Genomic DNA, 22,045 nt, shown 5'->3' on the forward strand with positions numbered 1-22,045 from the left:
AACCGGTTAATTTAATAACAGGTTATTGGTCAACGGTCAATTAACCGGTTAGACCGGTTAATTGGTCAGGTACTACCCGGTTTTCAAGCACAAAAACCCTAACCGGTATAACTGATTTCGGGTATAACCGAACCGTTTAAATGATAAATAACATGTGTTAAATAAATTAATTTAAAACTGGTTTCAGTCAATCGGTTATTAATCGGTTGGGGGTCAAAATGAAAAACTGGTTAGTAACCATCGGTTTTTTTCCATGTAGAAAACTGGTTATAAGAGAGACCGGTTAAAGAATCAGTTAGAAACTGGTTAGTGACCGATTAACCGATTTGGATGTCCACTCGAGCTCAAGATTTGGACATTTTTTTTCTTTGAATTTGGACTAACTCATAGGAGCCCTTTAAGTACAACCATTACCAGACATGATAGTGGCCCAAAAGAGTAGCTATTCACTCCCACCAAATCCACACCTACAACTTATTATTTATTACTTACATGCTCTTTATTAAATCAAATAATTTTTTTCCTATAACTAGCAATTTATACCATATGCATGTGTGCATTGCAAATAAACTATAATACATGATAACACAAAACACCATTTTACATACTAACAATTGTCAATTTACACTTTAATTGGTCAAGAATAGGCCCATCTCCTTGGCTTAACACACTACATATTTATAAAAATAAAAATAAAAATAAAAGATTAATAAAGTAAATATAATAAAAAAAGAAAAAGAAAACATAAAAAGAGATCCTACACCTAACTCCCTATAAACAAACATACACATGCATTCACCATCCACCTTTTCCCTAGGTGGGGTAAATTTGCACCTAACTCTCAAGAAAATTTGGTCTAAAAATAATGACTATCTAACATGTACATGAAGTATTAATTGGTGTATATTATTCTTAAATTAACTGCTAGCTTTTGGGTTGCTTGGAAAACAAGATAATTAAAGGACAGGACAAAAGCAAACCAAGAAAAGAACAAAAGTTTGGTAGCTTAGCCTTCTAAATGTGATCACTTCATTCAATTGATGGATGCCCCTTCAATTCATTTAAGCCAAGTCTCCATTTTTCACACTTCATTCAATTGATAGATGCTCAATCAATTCACTTAAACCAAGTCCCCATTTTCACCTATAGAATGAAGAACATAACATATTAAATGAATATTAAAATTACAATATTACTTGGGAATTTAGAATTATTAGTGATATAAAAGTGGATTCACTCAATACTCTTGGTGGTATTGAGTCAATCCACATTTATTAAATGGAATTCTGAATAAGAGAAAAAAAAATGAATGTTTATGGTTATACCGTAGAGGGTCTTGTAGACAATCATACTAGAGTTCCATCAGTGAAACTTTGTGCTCGAAGATCTACGTTTTTAAGATCGCGTAGATGTTGCAAAATTTCTTGAAGAAGTTTCATTCCTTTATCGCCTTTCTTTAATGATCCAACGCAGTGTTTTAAAAACTCTCTATCCGCTTCTATAGCTTGTAACCTTACATAAAGTTGATCAACTTCCTCTTCAATGTCGATCCTCCTCTTTTGCAACTCAAACATCGTGACCGCGGTGTTTTCCACCTTGTTGGAATGGAATCCGTTTCCATTGCCGTTTGACATTATCACACCGTCATCACTCTCGGTTTCAAGTCTCCCAAAATAAGGAGAAGGTCTATTTCTCATTGAACCACTACCTCTTCGATCTTGATAATCTATCTCGTGCGGTTCGTTTGGAAACCCATTTGCCATACCGTTGACTTCTTGACCATCATGACCGTAATCCCCGTTTAGATGTTTTCCATTCTCTTCAAAGTAGTCCTCTATTTCCTTTAACTCGCCAATATGTCGATCTTCTTCGTCGCTCAAAGTGAAGAGCTTTTCCTCTAAAACCTTAAGTTGGGCCAGAATCGACAATCTTTCGTCCTCAAAGTCTACAAACGACGAGTCCGGATCCAATCTGGTGTCAACGGACGGACTTTGATTCCCATTCCGGCTTTCTTGATTCCCATAATTGATTTCCTCTTCTTTTGACTCATGATTCGCATCAACCCACATTCCATCCCCATCATCTGAATGGCTACATGAACCCGAACACGTCACACTTTTCAAACTACTCGTTGAAAACTGCATCCTCTCCTTTGCCTCGTATTCCAACACCTTTTTTCGATACAGTTCCAATTCCTTATCTTTCTTCACCATAAGTTCATTAAGTAGTTGCAAAGCTTCTTGATCGTATTCAGACTGTTCTTCCATCATTCGTTGATAATGCAACGCCTCCATTTGCATTGCAGCTTTCTCTTCTTGAAGACGGTTTATCATAGCCATTGTCTCGCTAGCAGCCACCGCAGAAGCACTTCTCTCTTCTTCTAACTCGGTATACAATGCATGTAACGCCTTCCTCTCGGCCCTCAATGCCACTTTTAGCTTCTCGGTTGTGTTAATCGAATCTCCACCATCCATTTCACCTTCATCTAAAGATTCATCCACCATTGATTCCTTTCTTTCAATCTCATTCAAGTTCAAATCCTCTGTTTTTTCATCTTCTCGAGTTTCTTCGAACCCTATAACAACATATTCACATTTTCTTAGATTAAACATTTGTAGATAAGAAGAACAAAATTGATCAAATTGAATGATTAGTTGATTACCATTTTCAAGAGTAAACTCCAAATCATGAGAACTCGTCGAAGGTTCTTCGTGTGATGACGAATACAAATCGAAATTATCTTGAGCTTTCTTCTCATCAATTGTAACCAAAACCGGAATCTCTGTTCCAATTGAAACCTCTGCTTCTCCATCCTCTGCATAATCACATTCCATTTAACATCATTTAGCATAATTAATGTTAAAACTACTAAAAATCAACAAAATCAAAGCTTTAACATTAATACCTGAATCACCCTCCTCTGTTTCTTGAACTATTTGACTCGGTTCCGAAACAGAACTGCTTGAATTCACATGAAACACGAGCGAATTTTCGGTTTCTTCAAATTCCATTGAATCCAACTCAGCAAATTTGGATGAATCCCCTGTTTTCTCAGTCACACCAACCAATTCTTCAGTGATTGTTTCAGTTTCTGTTTTCGATTCCGACACAATTTGAGCTTCTTGAAAATCCCCAAATTCTTGATCTTCATCAATTAGATCAATTGAAACCAACTGATTCCCACTATAATCTAAAAAGAACTCAAGATCTTGAGTCAAATTCTCACAATTTAAATCTTCTTTCTTTAATAATTCAACCTCTGTTTCTCCTGTTTCCTCTGTTTCATTCCCCTGTTTTTGAACTTCACCCGATCCGATTAGATCGATAACCGAATCACAATTAGTTAACCGATTAATCACAAAATCAACCCCACAGCAAGAACACTTCAACCCCACTTCATCCTCACCATCAAATTCAACCGAACACACGAATTTCTTCGACGCGCAATCCGGACACATACCATGTGATTCTGCCAACTTTTTATGCTTTAAACAGAACCCAAGTTGTGAAATTTCTTTGGAGTGAACCTCACATAAAAGATCTCTATGTGAATTCTTGTTTTCGGGTTCGAAAAGACAAGTGCACCATATGCAGGGTGGCTTTAGACCAAAGAATTGAGTGAATTTGATGATGAAGTGTTGGAAGATTGAGTTGAGAAAAAGTAGGAGTATTAGTGTCCATTCAAGAAGTGCATAGATGAGAACAAGTGTGATCCTGTTGGTGTTGTTATGTACCATTGTTGCAAATTTGTTTGGCGCCATTGTTGCATTTACACAAAGAGATCAGAGAGAAAGAAAGAGAGAAAAGAATGTTTTTGGTTGAGGTTTTAAGCGAGTTATGAAATGGGAGAGTGTAAACTATTAGACTATTCTTAATGTTTTTATTTATTTTTATTTTATTTTATTTTATTTTATTTGTTAGGTGCTTTGGTTAACAAATCAAAAGGAAACTGCTAGATTGTTCTTTATTTTTTTATATTATTAATTGTTTTTATATGAAAACATTTTTAAAGCATGAGAATCCTTAATCAAATTTAATTTAGGTGATGTCGTTAATACTCTGCTAATTAATGAAATTAGATAAATTGTTGTTTGTGTTGAACAGGTGTTTAAAAAGATTATGAATTTATGATGGAAAGCTAACGGAAGCTATATTCGAACATAAGATCGTTGTTTGAGGGAATTCGATGCTTACTATTTCAATATTAAGGTTAAAGAAAAAGAAACGAATGTATCGAGTATAATATCACTACTTCTAGTAGTAGGTATTTGTAGGGTATGTAGAGGAATAGAGGATGTCATGGAATTACATCTTAGGTGCTTGGGCTGTTCTCGGTTTGGGGGGTCGACTTCATCGGGTTGCTTGGCGACACCGCCACAACTACCTCGGTTTCAAATTCGGCTTGTGAAATCAGTTTGGCGATTTGAATTGGAGGATGATGAATGACCGGCTTGCTCGGCTTATGCTTCTAGTACATTCAGGTAGTTAGAAAGTGAAGGTGAATTACTAGATGGTAAGCGGTTTATAATCGAACACCCTTGTTGTATATGAGAGGATAAAGAGACTGATTAATTAAAGAATTTTGTTTTAAATTAAGCACTAATGAGAATATATTTATCTGGTTTTTGTTGTTATATTTTCATGGACAATTCACAGATTAGTGGACTAAATCAACTGTTCTTGTATCATAACTATGATGTTATGTATTTCACTTTTCAATTCTTCATATTTTCTAATAAAAACAAAACTAGTTTTGTGGACACATTTGTTCTCAAGGGAATTAATATGCATCTCTAATAAAGACAAATGGGTATTTGTTACTAAATTAAATAATATCAACTATAATTATTTTGTAATTGTTAGTGAATTTAATAAAATAAATTGTTTTAAATTAGCTATTCTAAAATTATAAATAAACAAATATTATTTTCTAAGGATGAAAATGGCAACTAATAACTATTTTGCTAAAAGAAATGGGTAGCTGTGAATCTTTTCCAAAGTTCTAGAATTTGCCGACCAACTTATTGTCATATTTGTTGTGTATTCAAAATTATTTTAGATTTTTATTTTATTTGTTCATTTATGACCAATAATCTTTTTATTTCACAAGTGCCCAGCGTGAATAATATATATATTTTTATTATCATCTCTAAAATTCGATATGATATTGATTTATAATCTTTCTATATATGATTTTATTCACTAACCTATTAGTTGTATTGTTATGTTGTTATTTGCTACTATGATTAAGCTTTTATTATTTCATGTGTTACCAAACATTTAGTATTTTATATGAATAATGACACACATGAAATAATATTAATGATTCTTGAAATGATTTTCGTCTTTACCAACTTTACATTACATGTTTTTGTGTTAATTGAGGACTAGTAAAGTATTAACGTAAATGCAGACTATTTAACCATCATCGAATGTTTATGATGAATATACAGTCAGTTTGTTTAAAGATTGTGTAAAACTAATTCTTTTCATTCTATTTGATCCCGAACACAATATGAACTATAACGTATCACAATTTTTATTAAAATAAATAACAATATCAAGAAGCATGATTGATGATATTGGTGATCAAAACTCGAAAACATATCAAATAAACAAAAGGGTTTATCATGTAGGCTTAAACATGTTTGTTTGATTTGTCTAATAGATAAAATTAAACTAAATAGTTAGGAGATCCCAAAAGAAAAATAAACTTAAGATAAATAGTCATATAATTAAAGTATATGAGTTACTCATCAAAAAATTGTTAGGAGATCCAAAAAAATAACTTAAGATAAATAGTCATACTTTATTAGTCATGTCACCAGTTATTTTATTTACTTAGGTAAGGGTGTTAACTTAGATATAAGAGGTAAGTAATACTTAAAACCCCAACTAGGCCTAATGATTTGAGACACACACTTGGTTATTTTTGTCGATGGGATCAAATGGAGGGACCTAGAAACAACACAATATTACGTAGGTGGACCACATACAAAGTAAGGTGTGGGTCCCACCATGGATGGCATATGTTGGACCTAATCATACTTGTCTACCTTTTACTTTTTCTTATTTTTGGTCAATAATCACCATAGTATACCAAATTACCAATGCTAATATGCTATCACTTCATGTTTGTTATATCTCAATAATCACCTAGAAATAAAACAATATATGTTTTATAACCATGAAAATCTTTATTGAAAAACCCATAGGACTGTCAATACATGATAACAAATGGAATCATATAAATTGTTTGTGTTAGGTATATGATATTTAAAAAATTATTATAAAAAACCAGTGAAAACAAAATTAAAAAATAAAAATACCACTCGCATACCGGATAATGCATGAGTGGTATTTGAAACGTCTTCCTAGTTATATTATGAATCTTAATATATGTTAGGATTCATATATTTGAGTATGATAGATTGATTTATATAAAAACTACCATATTTTGAAATGCTCTTAAGGCATGTTAATTGTCACACCATTTAATGTTTTTGTTTATAAAAGTTTAAGAATACTTTTAATATCCAATGTTATGGAATGAGTTTACTTATTGAATTTTTTTTTTGTTATAGATATTTAAGTGATCATTTTATATATAACACAAACCGAACTACATCTGGATAATGGGTAAGCGAGCAACAAGTTGCGCCGCTATCCCCTTTTGAATCGCAAAGCCTATTCTACTAAATATAAATCATTGGTTCCTCGGGCTCTGCGAGTCACTGTGGACCACCTTCTGCACCCGTTTTAAGAAAACGAACCACCCGCTCCAAGAAATGATTTTCAGTTAATATCATTTTTATTGATATTCACATTGTTTTTATTTTTAGTCCTTTTACACTGACGGATATCATAGCAATTTAAAAAAAAATAACTGGATATTTAGACAACATCATATACTCTATGTTTGTAACTAACACTTTTAAGCTCCATTTTCGTTTTCTATATCTACCGTACTACTGGTTTTCTATTAGCAACCATTTGATTGTATACCTTGTGCAAATAATATTTGATTTTGAGTGAAAAGCATTTGCACATAGTTAAGACATGTTATGTGACATGATTGCGATACACACATTATTCAAATTCAGTGATTCAGTCACACATGCACGAGAATTTTAATAATTCATATTAAAATATGAAAATTGAATTTTAAATTGGGTGATAAAAATTCATTAAATAATCTCTATCTCTACTATATATAAAGAGCGATTCAAAGACCTCTTAAATTTTAAGAGGTTCAATCAATTATGCACAATATAGAATACATAATGGATAAAATTATGAGATTTTAAGGGTAATATGGACTTTTCAATCTCTTATACAGTTAACAATTATTGATTCAAAAATATTTACAAGTATAGTCATTTAATTTTAATCACATTTTGTTAATATATATAATATTTTCACATTTACCCCTTATTATAAATTAATTATCCCTATGACTTTTAAACGGCTATAACTTTTTCCACATTAATATTTTTCCAAAAAACAATACTCCATAAAAACGAGTATTTTATGCTCTTTAATTTGAGTATGATATTGCTATATTTTTTAATTTTAAAAACTTAACGTGTTATGTGATTACTAGTTAGGACCGAGAAACGGGCCTCGTCGAGTGGGTTCGGGTCGTGGGTCAGAAATGGTTATGAACAAAATACATGATACATAAAAATTAAATTTGGTTCAGGTTTGGTTGAGACCGGTTACGCGTGTACCGACACTGGATTGCGCATGTACAACTGTTGCGTGAAGCGTGTACCGACATCGGATACACGCTCGATGTCGCGTTACACACACATTATTGTTGGGTTACACGCATGTCGATGCGAGGTTAGGTGCGTACTAATACCGGTTAAGCGTTTAATGTTGTGTTTAAATGCATACCCCGCTACATCGCAAGGGCACCCGGTATAAAATACAAGAGTGATAGGAAAAAGTAAGAGTGTTGTTTTTAATAATTTACTACTTATAAATCACATAGTATAAGCTTAAAGATGAGTAAAAGGATCATTGTGACATTAAATATTACGTGTCTTTCCATTTTATTTAAATTAGTTAAAAAATTAACATTTAGTTTTTATTACCTTTTGTAAAATTATAAAATTATTATGCGATTACCCCCTTCATCTTTAACCCGTAATTTGACATCTTTATTTAAAAGTCTTGTTATATCCGTATTTTCTAATTTATTATGATATATAAAAAAACCGACTTACCGTTGCGACACACATATTTTTGTCGACGTTTTGATAATTTTGCTCAATATCGACTTATCAATTATAATATACAAGTTTACTATGCATCAATGTACAAGTTTTGATGATTATGTAAAATACTTAATGCATACGCTATAAATAAACATGTTTCCTTCAATCTAGTGATTAGGCTTCATCAATTTTTTTTCCTCAAACCACCCTTCTTTGGCCATATGATCATAATTTTCGTTTTTTAAGTTGATCTTAAATGATCATTCTAAGGCTTGTTACTAAATTTAATTATGTATTTATGTGATAAGATTAAAACTTTGTCGTCTAGTGCTAGTTACAAATAAATTGCATATTCAAAACCACAATATTTAACTTTTGATATTTTTGTAAAATAAAAAGTTATTAAAACTATATGACTAAGACTTATGTATATGCGAAAAACTGAAAATACCAAGTAATCAGTTTTTTATTTTTATTTTAATGTAATAAAATAATGGGATAAGACAAAAGAAAGGTGGTTTGAAATATCGAAGTGAGATGCTTCAAACTTTGTAGGCAATGTTCTAAAACAAACTGCAATAAATATTATTATTCATTTTTAATAATAACTTCAAACATTGTTATGATCACATTGTTATGTTCACATGTTTCTTCAATTCAAAGATTTAGAGATCAAAATATTCATGTTAACTTAAAAAAAAGTTTATAAAAATTATAAACTTTGATATTATTTAGTGAATTGGTTTCTTCACAATTACCTCTAATTTCTATTTCTTTTCTTCTTTTTGGAACAACTATGTACTATAAACAAACTTAATAAAAGACGTTAAAAGGACCAAACAAAGAGAGGGAAAAAACTTACAACAATGTTAAAGAGGAAAATAATTACAACATTATAAGGCGATTCGCTCTAACCCCTAACCAAAGTCCATCATCCTCCTTTATCTTTTTTTTAAATCATAACATCCCGTCATCACTTCTTATTAAAAATCATATCGTTTCTACAATTTCAGATGGTCCACACGATAATAAGGAATATCGCTTGAATCACCTTTCTCTTCTCAGGATTCACCGCATGAACAACCCCGAAATCTATCATTTCCCTAGTCAAACTCACCCCCCATCGGATTTGGAATAACTATCCACGAACAAACATAGATCTAAATCAATTTAGCCAAAAAAAAATTATTATTATTTTTTTTTTAATATTTGATTAACAGACACTTTAAATATTTGATTGATTAGATTTTTTTAATTGGATTCTTTTAGACAGTAAGAATTGTTCTATAATAACAAAGAGATCTTAAGCTTTTCCACAAAAACTATTTCTATCCTATCTGATTTTTAGGTAATTAAATATGTTAAAATATTATTGGAAATAAGAAAGTGTGAAGTAAAAAAGGTTATGAGATCCAAGAGCCACTTCAAACGATTCATAAAGTAGCATTACAGCTTATCAGATACCTTTGTTTTTGCTTTTTCTTTATTTTTATTTATCCTCCTCTTTATTTTATATGGAAAAGAAACACCGAAGATAAGAATCTATTACGCGCTCTAGTGATACTCCGGTAACTTTCTCTAACGGTGATCATTCGAGACAAAATGTCTTAATCGAACCACAGTTTTACTACAATGGGCCTTCGGGTTGTCAGTTGTGGGTTTCCCCTAGAATTGACGACGGCCCGTGTTACCAGTATTATCTATAATAACGGGCGTGGGTGACCTTTATAATAAAAAGAAACTTATAATGCTATACAAATAGTCAAATTCCACCCCGAACGCATATATTAGGCTTCTTGTTACATCTTACGGGCACGAAATCATATAAAATTATCACACAAGCCAATAAGCTATATTTGATATGACTTTGTCAGTTGCCACATTGATCATTTACGTGTCTATTAATCGCGCTATATGAACTATATTATTTGCATATCATTGGACCCATGACATCATCTCTTTTTTTCTATTATTCAACTTATAATTTTTTAAAAACATTTTTGTATCTGATTCTTATGTATTTAGTGTTAGCTTTTGAACACACAATATATTCAACAATGACACCTTACCACCCACTAAAGTTTAACAAAAAAAATTTAAGAAATAAATAAATAATCTAAAATGTTCCAAGTCTGAATTTACCCAAAAATGATTCTATAACCCACTTTAAATCTTTAGGACAAAAAAAATTCCAACAAAGATTCATTACTGTTGATAAAGACATCAAAACATCATTGTGTTCTACAAGATTCTTCCTTTGATCTATAAACATTATAAGTTTACAAACACTATCAGCAATGCAGCATCCTATGTGTCAATCTAGGAAACTGGTCAAGATTAATAAACAAACAAACAAACATGAAACATGTTTTCATGTTTCTCTACTATTATTTCCTTAAAACAATTTCTAACTACGAAAACACGTGGGCGGGTCGAACGATACTATGAACACGAAAATAAACAAAATGTTTACAAACCAAATCACATGACCATATTATCAACCACGAGCCGTTCACGTTCATTACAACTACACGTACATTGCAAAAAAATCATAATTAGCAAGAATATCGAATCATGTATTTTGATATACACCAACGGACTCTCGGTTGATGTATGTGTGTTCACAATTGTATTATATATTATCATAATAAAGTTGTTCCAAAAGGGTTGGTAGTTTGGGGATGATTGTTATTATTAGTGTCGACTGGAAACGGGCCGAACCCGGAATCGAGAAAAGGGTTTGGTGGGGCCATCATAAGATTCTGTGGCGGCTGTGGAGGTCCATAGGCGGGGGCGGGTTGGTATGGACCGAAAGGGTTAGCTGCAGCTTGATATGTTGGTGGGATTTGGTTTTGGATTTGTGGGCCCGATATGGCAAACGGGTCGGCTACTTCAAAAGGGTTTGGGGCTGGAGATCCGTATACGGGCTGCTGAGCGGCTCTGTATGCTCCTTCATCGTACAAACTGTTGAGTGTGAGAGTCCAATCCGCCAGCCTGCCAACACAATATTATTATATTGAAAATAAAAATAAACATAAAAATCTGAATTTAGCAGCAGTTACAGGTCTCAATTCGGCTCGCTCGATAGGCTCGTTTATCTGACTTGTTGCCTCGTTTAAACATCCCAAATTATAAAATATATAAACCATAACACAAAAGTGTAAACTACACAATTTATATAAATTATAAATATGTAGTTTATTAGTTATGCATTACGTTTATCTTAAAAATATTATTTTTGTTGTTTTTATATTTATCAATATGTTAAATATAATATAATTAATCTTTTTTAAAATATATACAAGCTGGCTCGAGCTTTTTGCAAGCCGAGCTCAAGCTCACCAATTCAGCTTGTTAAGATAAAAGAGCCCGAGCCTGAGCCTGAGCCCGAGCCTAACCTGGCTCGGATCGGCTCATTTGCAACCCTAACTAAAAGACACATGTTTCAATCCGAACCCGTTTTGAGATGTTACCCAACCCGCCTGACCCATCCAAGCAAGAACCATTAGAGTCATGTGAAAACGGTTTTGACGGTTATTACCAGCTGCCGGTCCTGAACGGAGGAGATATCGGTGCTAGGAGTGCTGACTAACGCGAGTTCCCAGCCCGTTGGATCAAATTTTTTAGCTTGAAAGCCCAATCCAGAAGACGTAGCATCTTAAACAACTAACATCAAGAGATTGTTATAGTAACAACAAAATGACCAAAATACCCTTTTAACTAAAATAAAATCTTAAAAGCATATTTACCAGATGAAACAATGGCAAGAGCCAATGCATTGCTTTCCTCAATAGCCGACCCGTTAGGTGCATCGAAATTTAGTCCCTATACATAAATTAATGAGAAAAAGGTTTTATTAATGAATACAAAATAAAATACCAATTAAATATATATATGAGAAAAAGGTTTTATTTTTAAATTTAATAAGTAAAAATAAATTACCAATAAAAATGTATTTGAGAAAAAAGATTAATTTTTAATATTAATAAATAAAAAATAAACTACCAATATAGAAACATTTGAGAAAAAAAGGTTTTATCTTTAATATTATTTTAATAAGTAAAAGGAAATTACCAATAAATCATCGGGGTCCCGGCTATTAAAAGTTGGTGGGGGGGTGGCGCTTGTGTGGGTTCATGAACACCGTTAGAGTCAACAAAGTCATCAGTCGGCGGCGGTTTAGGTTCATCAACGGGTGATACCGTCTCTTCTTCATGAGGTGCATTATCATCTTCTTCTGGTTTATAAGTCAACATAAGTCTTTCTGGAAATTCCTGAAAATAAGATATTTTTAAAGGAAGTTAATATTTTTGAAGTGCGGTTATCGAATCAAAAGGTCAACACTCACTAGTGGCTGTGTGGGTCCCTCAACCAACCGTGGGGCCTCTCTTATGTACTCTTCCATTGTTGCGAGAAAAGATTGTGGAGGCTGAAACAAATAACAGAATTCAGACACCAACTTGTAAATTACTATAATACCCTCTTGTAAATTAGCATAATACCTCTCGGAGAACCGGGAACTGGAAATTTCTAGCAAGCTCCAATCCTTTGCATACTTCATAAAAGTCAGATAGACTTCCGGCCTGCATAAAATAATTAAAAATGATGACATGGCAACGATAATTAAGAAATTACAACATTTCAATAATACTCTGACGTTTTGAATAAAATGAGTTACGATGTTTATGCATAAAAAATACACTTTGGGCGACTTTTGACCCGTCTGACCCATTTAATCACATTTCCTTTTTAGTCAACTTTTTTCATTTTACCCGTTTGACCCATTTAAACTTTTCGTCCTTGACGTATATAGCAAATTCACTTTTCGTAGTTAAACTAATGAAATAACACAAATATAAACATGCCCTTCTCGTTTAATAGAAGATAAAATAAAGAACATTTTACACTTTTCGTCCATTATAAGATAAAACATTGAACAAATGAAGAAAAGTGTGACAATGTTTAAGGAGGACAAGTGAAATTTGCTATATACCTAAAGGTCGAAACGTGTGATATGTTCTAAACTAAATATACCGAATTGACCTATTTGTTACCTGCTGACCGGCTCTTTTGTAAATATCCAAGGCTTTAATAGCTTCATGTCTCGGCATCTCAAAAAACTGGTAACCGAAAAAATCAAAAAATAGATAAAAATGAAATAACATAGCATAAATAAAAACTAGCATACTGTTTACGAATAAACAGTAATAGTTTTACCTTATCAATAAGATTGATAATTCCATCATTCACGGCACAATAAATTTTGAAACTCTCTTTAAGTACCAAAGCCAGGGCATATTGTATCAAATAATTACCAACAGCTGCACCTTCAGGCTGCACAAAAAAAAAACAAAAATAAAGAGAGATAATTTTAACTGATTAAAACAAGATTAAAGAAATATAAAATTAACTTACCCTGCATCCCATAAGCCGATACAGTAGCTGCTGCAACAAAGGCAGTTGTTCCAATAACTGTTCGCTTTCTAGATCCCTTGTTCTGCTATAACCCTGCAATTACAAAAAAGAAAATTGAACTAATAAAAAAATTATATATTCATAATCAACAGAAAAATAGTTGATTTAACTAAATCTTCCAATAACCTCAATTTGAAAAAGAAAATCAAATAACCATACGATCACTGATTTAACGAAAAAAGCGAACCGAATTAACCAAACTAACTGAAAAACCGATGGTTATGGTTTTTTTAAATAACCAGTTTATAGGGGTTCGGTTTCAGTTATACACACGCACATACATATAATTGCCTTAGCTACAAATATAAACAAAAAAACCGATTAAACCAACCAAAATATGTCCACAACTTCAACATATTGGCTAACCGATAAGACCAAACAAAAAAAATGAACCACCATTTGAAAATAGATGACCAACAATCTTTAAACGGAAACCGATTGGCTACGGGTGTCTGATAACGGAAGTGTTCAGTTATGGCTCGGTTTGACGCAATAATCGACCCATGCTCACCCCTACATATATTTTGTAATACCCAAACATTCTTGAAATATAGTTTATAAAAGTACTAAACTTGAAAGATTTAAATTCAAGAAACTACATATTTCTTGCCAAATAAATGTGACTAATATTCAATGTATCAATTATCTCCATATGTCATTTTAACAAATATACAAATAAAAGTCTTATGCATAATAATCTACATATTTCAAGTTGAAAATTCTACAATAATATAATAAATGATATAACTTTAGTCATTTAATAACTTCTAAAATTGTTTCTATTACATCAAGAAAGTGATAATTGTTTTGTCTAATAATGTTTATAGTCCAAGACCCTTATCACAACATCAATTATTTAGTAACAATATATTTTTTATACCTTATTATCTTCGCCTGGCGCAGGTCTCGGGATTCTTTCGGCTTCAATATCATATCTCAAAACTTTAAAGCACTCGAGACGTTCTTCTAGAAAAAGTCCATACGTACGCACCCAAGCAGAACAATCCCAAGCTAGAAACAAACAATTACACAAAAACATTATACAATTAATAATTATTAATAATTAAAACTATTATGCAATCAAGATTAGGGTTTAAACAAGAACCGATAGGGCTTGAATCATCTTTGAAATTAGCTAACTGAAGAACTCGCGCTCGTTGTTGGAAATTCAAAAGCTCTTCACGGAAAGTAGGATCACCCTCCCTTAATAACCTATGAATCACTATAAGTGTCTTTAATGCCACCTGTTGATTTCAAATATCCAAAGTTCAAGAAAACAGATTAAAGATTGCATTTTTATCCTAAATCGGTTCAACAAATGAAACTAATCTATCGAATTACGGGTAAACAGTACCGTCCAGTTACGGGTCTTTGCCAGTCTCCTTGCTAAAGCATGTAAACAGTACTGCACATCTGCCCGAGGCCGAATTGCAGATGAATACACCAAGATTTCTACAAAAGAATCCACAAATTCCATAGATTCCAACAATTTTTTAACTTTTAACAATTTCAACTAGGTGTGCATGAAACCGGAAAAAACTAACCGAAAGAAAAACCGGGTGGTTTGATTTTATGTTTTTGTAAACAAACTTAAGGTTCGGTTTTGGTTTGCGTATAAAAAACCCAAAAAAAAAAACTGAATTTATAGATTTTTATTTTTTAAATTTTTTACTTCAAGTAGTTTATAAGAATTAAATATTTAATAATTAATTAGTTATTAATAGACATGTAACTCAAATAAGCACAAATGTTTAATAAGTAATTAGTTATTAACAAAATGACTTTCACCCAAATTCATTATTTTAGGACATTTTTCCGGCCCAAAAATCTAATGCAAAACCGAATAAACTGAAACCGAACCCAAACCAGAAATCGAGAAAGCCGAAACCAAAAAACCTTGTTTTCAAAAATTCAAAAACCGAAATTTCTGTCACTGGTTCGATTTAGCTCAAAACCAACCCAAACCGAACATTTGAACGACTCAGATCTAACCTGGATCCAACGACTACAAATATGTCTAGATGCTGCTCGTGGATTGCAGTATCTTCATGATGGTGTTGAACCTGAACGTAGAATTCTCCACAGGGACGTAAAGAGCGCAAACATTCTTTTGGACGAGAACTTGAAAGCTAAAATCTCAAACTTTGGGTTGTCAAAGATGGGCCCCGCAAATGTGGAGTCCACCTTTGTTATCTCCAATCCTTGTGGAACATTTGGATATATCGATCCCGAATACACAACCAGGGGTTACCTCACACAAAAATCTGATGTTTACTCTTTCGGGGTTGTATTGTTTGAAGTTTTGTGTGGAAGGCTCGCTCGTATTATGGAATACAAGTATGAGCGTCAGTTTTTAACTACTTTGATCACAATCCACTGGAAAAGCAATTCATTAGATAAGATCATTAATTCTGATCTACGAAGACAGATAAACACAGCTTCCTTAGATACATTTTCAAGCATTGCCTATCAATGTTTGATGAGCGGAAATGAACGTCCAACAATGAAGAAGGTCGTGAAGCAACTGCAGGAAGCTCTTGATAATCAACTAGTAAGTTGTTGCAGTCGCCTAAGGGTTTACAATTCTCTTTCTTTTTCTTCATTATTATTAATTTATTATTCTTATTATCATTATCATTATTACTATAACGTTAAAGCCTTTATCAATCACCTTTCATTTTAATGATTTACAACATCCTATTTTCTTTTACTACCTGATCACTAATTAATGTTTTTTTACAAATTATTAACAACCATATATATATATATATATAGGATTATGTTCATTTCAGAAGTATTTCTTAGTGTGAGAAGTGCGAGAAATGAATCCAACCAATCACATTTTTTCTTTTGTTTTATCATTTATTTAATGCTAAGGGTATAATAGTAAAAGATTATTTTATTCATATTTGGCAAATCATAAAAAATGGAGGAGTTACAAATGATTTATTTTTTTATTTGTTTTCAATATTGGACTATATGTCCAGATGAACTATATTGAATTCTTTATCTTTTTATTTTATCAAATTCAATTGTGTCATTATCCGTATTATCATTTTTTTTTGTAATTTAAATTTCATATATATAATACATATAATGTTCTTGAATTCAACTGTGTCGACTAATTCAATCAAATCTACTTATCAAATTGATTATTTTTTATTAATATAGGTCTGATATCAATTGTGACACATAAAGTGTGTAATATCAAATTATCAAACAAAGATATTATTTTAAACACTCAATTGAAAATTTTTATGATATCTTACAATATATGAATCAAGTTCGTCAACTGTGAGACTATTAACGACTTTTACATGAACATAACTCGTATATTGGATAACAGTTTCACAAAAGAAAAACAAAACTCAACTTATAAATTATAGTAAAATATACAAGGCGACGACAACCACAAATGATGTCCACAAATCAAAACTGGTTTCGATTAATCGACCTGCGGAACCTTAATAACAAATATGTTGAGTTCTCCCATGCCACGTAAATTAGCTACTAATGGGATCCTTGTATCATATAGTGAACTGCTTCTTCCATCACTGCAGCCCAAATTAAAGTACAACAACTCTTACTTCAACAATAATACATTGAAAACTGAAAAATATAGATAGCACTTCTGACACATTTACTAATGAATGAGTCAATTTGTGTGATTCTTTATCAGTAACGAGTTATATGGGCCTATTAAATAATTTATAATTATAATAATAAAAACTTTTTGTAACAATATTTAGCACTTTAACTAAAGAAGATTTATTATTATAATAAACATATTTAAACCTAACTTGTTTTCCCATTCCATGTTCTGGTGCACCAACCGAGCTGGCCAGGAGGCGTGGGCTGGCGTCATTACGCTTGGGCTTGCTAGACGTCATTATCCAATAAACAAATTAATACAATACAAAATTTATGATTTACTACACAAAAGCATTGCATCCTACACATATATTATAAAAATAAACAATTATTTATTATCTATAGAGCGTAACAACTTAAAAGACATACACAAACCATACACATACACAGCTAGGCATGAAAACTAAAAACACTTCCAATTGCAACAAACACGTTATACAACAACAAAGACATTATATACTACACCTAAAAACAAAGTAACAAAAAATCAAAATGTCATACACATTAACCATTATATCATACACATCAAACAATGATATTAATACTAAAACATGACAAATTTTATAAACCTACATAATTTCAATAGCCCATCCTACACTGTAATAATAATAATAACCCGTACACGTGCTCCAAAAAACACCTACATAAATCATATAAAGCCTACACAAGTTCTATATCTTTAACATAATTCATATAAAGCCTACACAAGTTCAATATCTTTACAACAAACCATACACCATACAAAGCTCATACACAATAACCAATAACACATAAATATTAACAAAAAAACATTTTCAATTGCAATTACTAAACCTACACAAAAAACATAACCCCTAATAAGCGCACACAAAAAACAAGCCAACACATACCACAAGAAGCCTACACACACAAAAAAAGCCTACACATACCACAAGCACAGACAACAAGCCTACACAAAAAACAATCTACACATTACCTAAATAAGCGTACGCAATAAACAAATTGCATACACAAGAAGCTTAGTAAACCTACATAATAAACAAACTGCATACACAAGAAGCTTAGTAAACCTACATAGTAAACAAACTACATACACAATAACCACAGTCACTCCTACATAGGAAACAGATTACTTACACAACATGCTCATTAACTCTCCACAAAAAATGGTAAACACATTAACTACTTAAGCATACATAGTGCCTAGTCAACAACCTACACAAATAACAAACTACACAATAACTAAGCATACACCGAATATCCCATATTATTTATAATTTTATATGCATCACCTAAATATATAATCTCCCCATATATACAATTGTTAACTCCTACACACTAATATGTTGTTAAATTCAATAACAACAAATGGAGTAACCCTAGACAGCAAACACCAATATTATCAAATATATACATCCTTATATAAACCTGACATTATAATTAACAAACGCCATCAAATATGCACCCTACACATGCTCCATGTTTTGTGTATGGCGACTTCCACCAAAAAAATATATTAACATAATAATAGTTCTAAAGTATAATTTATCATCCACAACATTGTGTAGGGTACTGTAATAGTCTACGAAATACTACGATAGTAGTTCTAAATCGATTGAACTACAAAAAACATGATTTAAGTACAAAAATTCATACCCTAACTACTGAATATCTCGTAATGATTGAAGATTTCGTGAATCGTTGTTGCTTTGAAGATGATTTTGGCAGATGCGATTTGGTGATTAAGGCACAAAAAGGGGAAGCCGAAGATAATATTAACGTTTCCATTATTTAGCCTACATTATTAAGACCTTTTTACCCTTTTTATATTAAAACAAGTTATACTGAGATCTTGGTATTTACACAAATGCCATTTATATTTTACACCATTGATTACATATCATCAATGGTTGAGATCTATTTCTCGCGTTTCTCACTCTAATTTCATTTATTGCATGAACCGTCCCCTATATATATATATAGGTATTGGATCATTTCAGAAGTTATACATTCACTTCTCGCTGTAATATCACTTCTCGCAAGATCCATCCCCTATATATATATATATAAGACTAATACAAACTAAAAACATCCCAAAACATTACTCAAATCGGATTGAAAAACATGCAATTATTCTATATGACTTTCAAAGTCAACTTAGGCAAGAACACTTTAATTTGCTTCCACAAATCCAAAAATTAGAGAGAAAGGAAGAGATGAGCATTTGAAAATGTTGAGAAGTGTTGATATTTATAGGCAAGAATAATGGGACAAGTTTGCATCAATGGTTGGACACTAAACCATCTTATAAGATTGGTGGGCCCAAGGTTAAAAAAGAGATTGAAAAAAGAAAATAAAATAATCTAGATTGGCAATCTAGGTTGGTGGAGCAAACCAGACTGCAATCCAAACTAACCCCCAATAACTTAATTATTCAATTAACTTTTAATATTCTAACTAAAAATAATAATTAAATACATGATATTTCTTAAAAGAAATTATGAACATTCCGACATAAATTTTATTAAAAACGGACTTCGTTAAAAAATACTTTTTTAAGTTGGGATGGGTTGTGAATGTGTGTAAAAGATTGGGATGAGTTAAATTATGTAAATTGGGGAGAGAGAATTTAATTTTATAATGTGAGATTGTGAATGAGTATTGTCTTACAACCACTTTTGCATTCAATGTGGTTGGTTGGTTTTTAAAATAAACTAAATAAAATACTTAATTAAATAAAATAATTAATTAAATAAAATCTGATTTAGTTGCTAGGGAAAAGTTTGGTTTTTGGCAAAAATGATCCTTGTACTTTGTTTTGGTTTCGAGCATAAAATAAACGAATTAAACACCGTTAAAAATATTAAAACAACACGACAAGTATAAGATATGATTATAACATGAAGGGCATTCTTTTAAAGGATACGAAGTATAACAAAGTTTAAAACGGGTTGGGTTTTCGAGTTTAGAAAATGACGAATGTCACACTTAACGGGGTTAGTGAATTTGGGGTTTGATTGTAAGTGAAATGAAACCACATGGACGAAAATCACAAATTTAAAACTATTAGATTAAAATCATAGATTTGGACAAACTACAGGGACGAAACCCTCGGTTTACTCATCTTTCTAAACATGAGACATTTTTTCCAAAAAAAACAATGAGTATCTATTTATAGCAATACATGAATAACATTTCTGACTTCCACTAATTGTCCAGATGAAACGTGACACTTCCATTTACAATATTATGGAAGCCAGGGAGATTATGGAAGTCAAGGAGAACCTAATGGCGTGCGCCGAAGCCGTGGAACGAGCCGACCTTCGGCTTGCTGAAACCCTTGTGAAACGAGCCGGTGTGTTGGCGGCTTCACAACCCGGTGCGATAAACAAAGTCGTGGCTTATTTTGCTGGAGCTCTAGCTCAGCGAATTTACGGATTTAACCCTAAGTTGTTACAAGAGTCGCAGGCTAAAGATAATATTCTCCGGATGCCTTTTTACGAAATTGTCCCTCACTTAAAGTTCGCTCACTTCACGGCTAATCAAGCCATATTGGAAGCCGTTGGAGATAATAAAAAAGTCCACGTCATTGATTTTGGTATCAAAGATGGGATGCAATGGCCGGCTTTTATGCAAGCTTTGGCTCTTAGACCGGGCGGTCCACCGAGTTTTCGGTTATCTGGGGTTGGACCGCCTTCGGGCGATAATACGGATTATTTACAAGAAGTTGGATGGAAGTTGGCTCGGTTAGCCGAGATGATTAATGTCGAATTTGAGTACCGAGGGTTTATAGTGGAAAGTTTAGCGGATATTGAACTGGGGATGCTCGATTTACGAGAAGGTGAAGTTGTCACGGTTAACTCGGTTTTCGAGTTGCATCGGTTGTTGGTTCAACCGGGTGCGGTCGAGAAGGTTTTGTTTGCGGTTAAGGAGATGAAACCGGAGATAGTAACGGTTGTGGAGCAAGAAGCGAATCATAACGGGTTGGGTTTTTTGGAGCGGTTTACGGAGTCACTGAATTATTATTCGACAATGTTTGACTTACTCGAAAATAGCGGTGGTGGCGTCGGGGCGGAGAGTAATCAGGATAAGATTATGCCAGAGATGTATTTGGGGAAACAGATATGTAACGTGGTTGCATATGAAGGGTCGGACCGAGTTGAACGACATGAGACGTTGGCTCAGTGGAAGACTCGGTTTTACTCGTGTGGGTTTGAATCGGTTCATTTGGGTTCTAATGTGTATAAGCAAGCGAGTAGTATATTGCCTTTGTTCGCGGGCGCAGATGGCTACAAAGTGGAGGAAAACAACGGGTGCTTGATGCTAGGGTGGGGTACTCGGTCACTCATCGCGACGTCAGCTTGGAAAGTCCGATGAACTCAACCGAGTCACCTCGGTGTGTTCACACCGAGTTGACTTGGTTGAAAAATTAAGTGGAGGGTGGATATTGGGATCCTTGTTTGTCCATTTACCAAAGTAATTATAAAGTTTTAGTTTGTTATTAATTAGGATCATGCTAGAGTTGGGGGGTTAAAGTTGTAGTTAGCTTAAAGTTGTATGGTGGAATGGAATGTTGTAGTTTTCTCAAGGGGTGAATGAAAATAGGTTAATATGATTATAATTGTACAAGTCAAAGGTTGTAACTTTAGTTTGATTTAAAGTCTTTGTAAACAAATTCTCTAGTGACTATCTTCTCCTACCTAAGGTAATGTGTTTTT

General features: G+C 32.6%; 2 protein-coding genes and 1 pseudogene across 3 annotated transcripts; 1 reads left to right on the plus strand and 2 right to left on the minus strand.

The window, feature by feature from the left end:
* Window positions 1–881: 881 nt before the first annotated feature.
* LOC143599964 (myosin-binding protein 2-like) lies at window positions 882–3,790 on the minus strand. The gene is made up of 4 exons (XM_077077782.1): window positions 2,906–3,790; window positions 2,663–2,815; window positions 1,326–2,575; window positions 882–1,143 (listed from the first exon to the last, which is right to left on the minus strand). Exons 1-3 carry the CDS (start codon window positions 3,759–3,761, stop codon window positions 1,347–1,349), a joined length of 2,238 nt encoding a protein of 745 aa, XP_076933897.1. The 5' UTR covers window positions 3,762–3,790; the 3' UTR covers window positions 882–1,143; window positions 1,326–1,346.
* Window positions 3,791–10,679: 6,889 nt separating this feature from the next.
* Window positions 10,680–15,174, minus strand: LOC143599962 (putative clathrin assembly protein At2g01600; annotated as a pseudogene). Its single transcript, XR_013147388.1, has 12 exons — window positions 15,052–15,174; window positions 14,803–14,941; window positions 14,578–14,708; window positions 13,638–13,730; window positions 13,440–13,556; window positions 13,277–13,342; window positions 12,725–12,805; window positions 12,571–12,651; window positions 12,297–12,496; window positions 11,972–12,047; window positions 11,764–11,879; window positions 10,680–11,216 (listed from the first exon to the last, which is right to left on the minus strand). The product of XR_013147388.1 is annotated as a putative clathrin assembly protein At2g01600 (transcript).
* A 496-nt stretch (window positions 15,175–15,670) lies between these two features.
* LOC143599965 (DELLA protein GAI1-like) lies at window positions 15,671–21,758 on the plus strand. Its single transcript, XM_077077783.1, has 2 exons — window positions 15,671–16,248; window positions 20,547–21,758. The coding sequence occupies exons 1-2, from the start codon at window positions 15,856–15,858 to the stop codon at window positions 21,702–21,704; spliced, it is 1,551 nt and encodes a 516-aa protein (XP_076933898.1). The 5' UTR covers window positions 15,671–15,855; the 3' UTR covers window positions 21,705–21,758.
* The last annotated feature ends 287 nt before the right edge of the window (window positions 21,759–22,045 follow it).

This window comes from Bidens hawaiensis, unplaced genomic scaffold (assembly GCF_021521415.1).
Source record: "Bidens hawaiensis isolate Kalapana, Puna unplaced genomic scaffold, B.hawaiensis_p1.1 tig00053145_1, whole genome shotgun sequence".
In the NCBI taxonomy this organism is placed as follows: Eukaryota; Viridiplantae; Streptophyta; class Magnoliopsida; order Asterales; family Asteraceae; genus Bidens; species Bidens hawaiensis.